This window comes from Austrofundulus limnaeus, unplaced genomic scaffold, assembly GCF_001266775.1.
Source record: "Austrofundulus limnaeus strain Quisiro unplaced genomic scaffold, Austrofundulus_limnaeus-1.0 Scaffold746, whole genome shotgun sequence".
NCBI lineage: Eukaryota > Metazoa > Chordata > Actinopteri > Cyprinodontiformes > Rivulidae > Austrofundulus > Austrofundulus limnaeus.
In genome coordinates, this window is record NW_013953148.1 from 96895 (window position 1) to 102289 (window position 5395).

Consider the following 5395-nt stretch of genomic DNA (forward strand, 5'->3'; position numbering starts at 1 on the left):
ATAATGGCAGTCAATGGAGCCTTGCATTGGTCCAATACTGCCCCATGCTGTACTCAACTTGGTACTGCACCATAGTTTAAAATTTCAACTCAGTAGTTCAGTGTTTACAATACTAATATGATTGTATTTTGATGTTTTACTATAATATTGTCTTAATGCTGCTGTATTGTTGTAATATTATGCAGTTTAGTGTCAATAATTGTCTTGGCAAGGTAAACTCTTTCTGCATACATACAATCCAAGCCCTGGGATTGTCTTCTGCCACAGCTCCTATAGTGTCTTGGTGAACACTGTGGGCTTTCATTCAGGAGATCAGTGTTCAATCCCAGCTAATCCCAGCTATGAACAAACTGTTTCAGTAAAACTACATAATTTCAGTTTGTTATATTGTCACACAATTACCCTAATTACAAACACCTGCTGACTTGGCAGGCGTTTGACTGATAATAATTAGAAAACACCTTTGAACTTGGTCACACTTCATTCTGCAAGTGCCATGCTGCAAAGAAATGCTACATGGAAATGCACACTTGTTTTTACATCGTAAAAATCCATGTCTACTTTTTATTATTATTGACACCTACAGTTCAGGAGGAGAACTGCAGCAGTGCTGGTACAACAGCAACAAACACTAAAAAGCGTGCTTCATCCTCCTGTCGTCCTAATTAGGGCCACAAACCAGAAGGAAAATGTTAATTTTAGGTTTTATTTATTTATCGCCATCCTTTGGTAGAAGATGACCTATCATAGTCAAAGATTTTCCATTGGTAACGTTCCAATGTGTCTGCAACTCCTAAATTGGTCTCTAATCCAAGTGCCAATCAGGCATGGCTTCTGAGATCAGATGTGTTCAGGGTGGTATACATTTTGAAACTCACTAATGAGTTACTGAACAGAWGTTAAAGACATTTGCTACTGAGAGTAAAAAGTTTATGAGTCAGGTTTTATGAATGTGTGTGTTGTAAATTTTAAAACAAGATCTATTTATAGGTGTTCATTTTTAATTAGGTGATAAATATTTAGTTTTAATGGCTGACATTAAATCATTCCTTTGCTTTGTTGTACATTAAATGTTGATTCAATACATATGAATCAATCATGGTGATTATACTGAACTATGTTGTGTTTAGCAGGTAAATAATGTATTACATCTTCATTTTTTTTTTTTGCTGCTCTTGAATCTTTAATATACAATAAAGTATTAGGGCCACTCTACGGGATTTTTATTTTTATTATTAATGAAATAAAGTCAGAATTTTACCAGAAAAAATTTATAATACATGACTCGTTCGGCTCCTGGGTCGGCTCACTGAAGGACAGCCTCCAGTGTGTGTCTCTGTGTTTATGAAGTAGCCCGATTACTTTTGGGCCACTGTTAGTTTAATATGCTTTTATCCACATTATGTGACAACTATCCACCAATGCAGCCAATAATATGAATCCATATAGTCAAATGCAGAATCGTTTCAAAGTCCTGCTACAATGATTCGATGCTGATGTGTTCAAACATTAAATATTTCTTAATTTGTAAAACCGATAAAGTGTAACTTCAMAAGATGCTCAACTTTCCTTATTTTAACACGGGCGAGGCTGCTGTTCTGTGTAGGATTTCTCATAATGTTGAAGGGAATTTTGTGACTCATTAAATGAATTTAATAAAGAGTCAGTATGTTTTTATTAAGATGGCCCTGTRTTCCAGTATGATGAAGCTTTTTTGATCTTCCAATGTATGATATAAAGGGTGCCGTCCCCGGGGGTGTGACCAGGAAGTTAGGTTTATGTRCATGTGACTGTAGGTTTGCTTTTGTTATGATTCTGAGCCCCAAACGCAATGAGCTGACTGAGTCTTTTAATAGAGATTTTTAGAAGAGAATCAACTTGTTTTCTGCAAACTAATCCTGACTGCCAATTATTAATCAAAATTTTCTTATGATTATGATGTTTTTTTTTCTCATAATATTATGACTTTATTCTCATAGTTTAAAAAAATCTCATAATGTGGCCCCGATACTCTCGTATTCATGAATAACATTGATTGATTAATTGATGATGCCTTTATTGTCATTGTATGGAGCACAATGAAATTACATTTAAGAACACCCATTCAAGAGCCGAGCCGAATCAAATCTGTAATMACTTGTTTGGGAACAGAAGAAAATGTTTTGMGTCAGGCAGACAATAATAATTTTCCATCTGCCTTCATGTCCGCTGGTACATCCAATGTGGCAAATCCAATCAGACAAATAGTGTGGACAATCCTGCCAAGCCAAGCTATCAGCTTCTACAAGATCATTTCCATCTGGCCAGAAAAGTCCAGGAACCACAGCTGGCCCACAACCCTCARYAGAACCACTTGCAGACCGAGTCCAGCTCRCTCAAGGATAAAGTCTGTGTGATAAAAGAATGGCAATCCTTCATAATGGTCAGGTAGCCAGGAAATGGCCTGAATAGCCACCGACGTTTTGTAGAACACCAGGAGACCACCAAGCCAATCTGCAGAATCCAATGATCAAATCCAAATATATAACCAGAACAGAGAAGAACAGAGGTCCCACCTTTGACATGTCCTCCCGTGGAAGAAGAAAAAACTTTGTTCCAAAAAGCTATCAAGAGACCAGCTAACCAAATCCATAAAAATAAAAATATCCATAATTTCTGGTTTTTGGATGAAAATGTAGAGGAGGCTCCAAGCAGCAAAGCAGGGAAGATAAGGGAGGACAGGAGAGAGGGAAAAAGTGTCTTAATCCTCTGAGAGCAGGAACAAAAAAATAAATAAATAAAATAAAACTGGCAGTGTATATTGTAGCAGCCACAAACCAGAGATGCAAAACCAAGGAAGTATCAGTGAACAATAAGAGATGTAAATGGAGAACAGAAAAAGGGGTTCTACATAACCACTTGACATAACTTTGTAAAATAAATTGAACAAATTATGTTTTAATGCCAGCTTCTGTAGCCAAGGATCGGACCGCCAAGGTCTCTGCCCTCGACTACTTCCCAATACACATTGCACCYGACCCCTACGGCCCCTCCCACAGGTGGTGAGCCCATGGGAAGGGGGACCCACATCTTCTCGTCGGGCTGTGCCCGACCGGGCTCCATGGGTGAAAACCCGGCCACCAGGCGCTCGCCAACGTGCCGTACCTCCAGGCCTGGCTCCAGAGTGGGGCCCTGGTGACCCRCGTCTGGGCGAGGGAACACTGAATCCATTTATTGTGTTCATCATTGGGGTCTTTGGGCTGCACTTTGTCTGAACCCTAGGACCTGTTTGCCTTGGGTGCATGAAGCCCCTGACAACATAGCTCCTAGGATCATTGGGACACTCAAAGCTCTCCACCACGATAAGGAATGCTTTGGGATTCCCCCAGACRAGCTGGTCCAAGTGGCTGGGGAAAGGGAAGCCTGGGTCTCTCTGCTTAGGCTGCTGCCCTCGCGACCCGATCCCGGATAAGCGGCAGAAAATGGATGGATGGATGGATGGATGGATGGATGGATGGATGGATGGATGGATGGATGGATGGATGGATGGATGGATGGATGGATGTTTTAACGCATGTTGGTTAAGCCAATGTAGACTAAACCATTCTTGAAGTACATAAAGACCTTACTGTTTTAGCTACTAATGCTAACTAAGCTAACCACTATTAAAAGAGGATTAAAAACTATTTACAGATATCAGCTTCAAAACTAATTAGAATGTAATCTAGCTTTTTACCAGTCCTGGGACTTATTGGTCACATTTGTTATTTTGTGATTCTCCAAACKGTTTTAGCTGCTGAAGAAAACGTTACGCATCTTCTGACTCACCTTCTGACAAAATGAACTAATTGAACAAAAACTTTGTTTCCACAGGTATTTTTGCTGCTCCAGTCTCAGGCGTGTACTACTTCACCTTCTTTTACCATGCTGGAGGAGGACACCCTGTGRGTCTGTCCCTGATGAAGAACAGCCAGGTTGTCGCGACGGCCTACGACCACCAGACTTCATATGATGGAGCTGATAATGGAGGCAACGCTGCGTTCGTGCAGCTGCAGCAGGGAGACCAGGTGTACATGAGCTTGGGTGCAAACACAYACGTCTGGGGCGACAATGCAATCACCACTTTCAGTGGTTTTCTTTTGTATCAAGTCTGAGAAAGACTGGATTTATTTTTCTTTTTGATTGTTTCAAATGTTGTAACATAAAATGTGACAAACATTCTTCCATATAAARTATAAAGTATAAAGTKCTATGGAGGACCAAAACTGACATAATTAGAAATAAAAGCAGGAATATATAAAYGGACCAATAAATAAATATATCCACTTAAAATGCTTCAATTAAATTACATAAGGAGAACTTTACCCCATATTTTTCCAGCTCCAATAAATTATATATTTTAGCACATAATTTGCATTTTACTGTTTTTTATAGCAGTCTTTTCCAGGTGGGTTAGGGCTGCAAATTGTTACACATCCCTCCGAGTATGGTGTTYAAAATTCATGCTGCTAGCACCATCCTGTTCCGAGTTATGACAAAAAAAATAAAGTTTATATTTAAAAATACAAAAATATTCTTTCTGTCCATTTTGACTTAGCTGCATGTCTACCCACCTGCCWCCGGCTTATTTACACCTCACCCAAAATAGTCAATCCAACCGATCATGTCTTTACTAAACTACACCCACAAAAGTCAAACAGACCAATCATGTCTTGGACAAACTCCTCCTTCAAAACAAGAAACTCTCRTTTAGAGACTGCAGAGATCACTTTCTCAAAATTACTGTAAAATTAGTAAAACATAGCTGTTTTTGTGTCTAACTCCGACATTATGTATATCAGTAATTGTGTTAATGAAGTAATAACTATTGGAGTCGGTGAGATTTTTTTCAGCTGGATGAACACGACTGGCTTCATCAAGACCTAARGCAGCAACCTTTAAGCTCTGCAAATCTGTCAATAAGTAATAAAAACACTGTGTCATCAGTTGCTCTGTGTTTAATTTCAGCTCCTGTGTCTGAGCAGCTGAGTTCAGTAAATATGCTGATGTCTTGAAAATGAAAAAAAAAAAATCAGAACTTTTTTTTTTACATTTTTGGTTCTGTTGAAGGATTAAAAAAAATAAAAATAGAGGTTGTTCAGACCCGACACTAAAGAAAATGTTCCTCAGCAATCTGATTGCATTTAGCCAGCTGGAAATATACACTCACCGGCCACTTTATTAGGTACACCACGCTAGTAACGGGTTGGACCCACTTTTGCCTTCAGAACTGCCTCAATTCTTCGTGGCATAGATTCAACAAGGTGCTGGAAGCATTCCTCAGAGATTTTGGTCCATATTGATATGATTCTCCCGTTCCACCACATCCCAAAGATGCTCTATTGGATTGAGATCTGGTGACTGTGGAGGCCATTTG

At 39.3% G+C, this 5395-nt stretch overlaps 1 protein-coding gene across 1 annotated transcript in view; it reads left to right on the forward strand.

Moving 5' to 3' along the window:
- The window catches only part of cbln11 (cerebellin 11), a 6390-nt gene extending 1424 nt beyond the window's left edge, over nucleotides 1-4966 (forward strand). Inside the window, exon 3 of the mRNA XM_014028319.1 lies at nucleotides 3853-4966. Coding sequence (XP_013883773.1) covers nucleotides 3853-4133 — 281 coding nt within the window. The 3' untranslated portion in view covers nucleotides 4134-4966. The remainder of the gene's footprint in view (nucleotides 1-3852) is intronic.
- The last annotated feature ends 429 nt before the right edge of the window (nucleotides 4967-5395 follow it).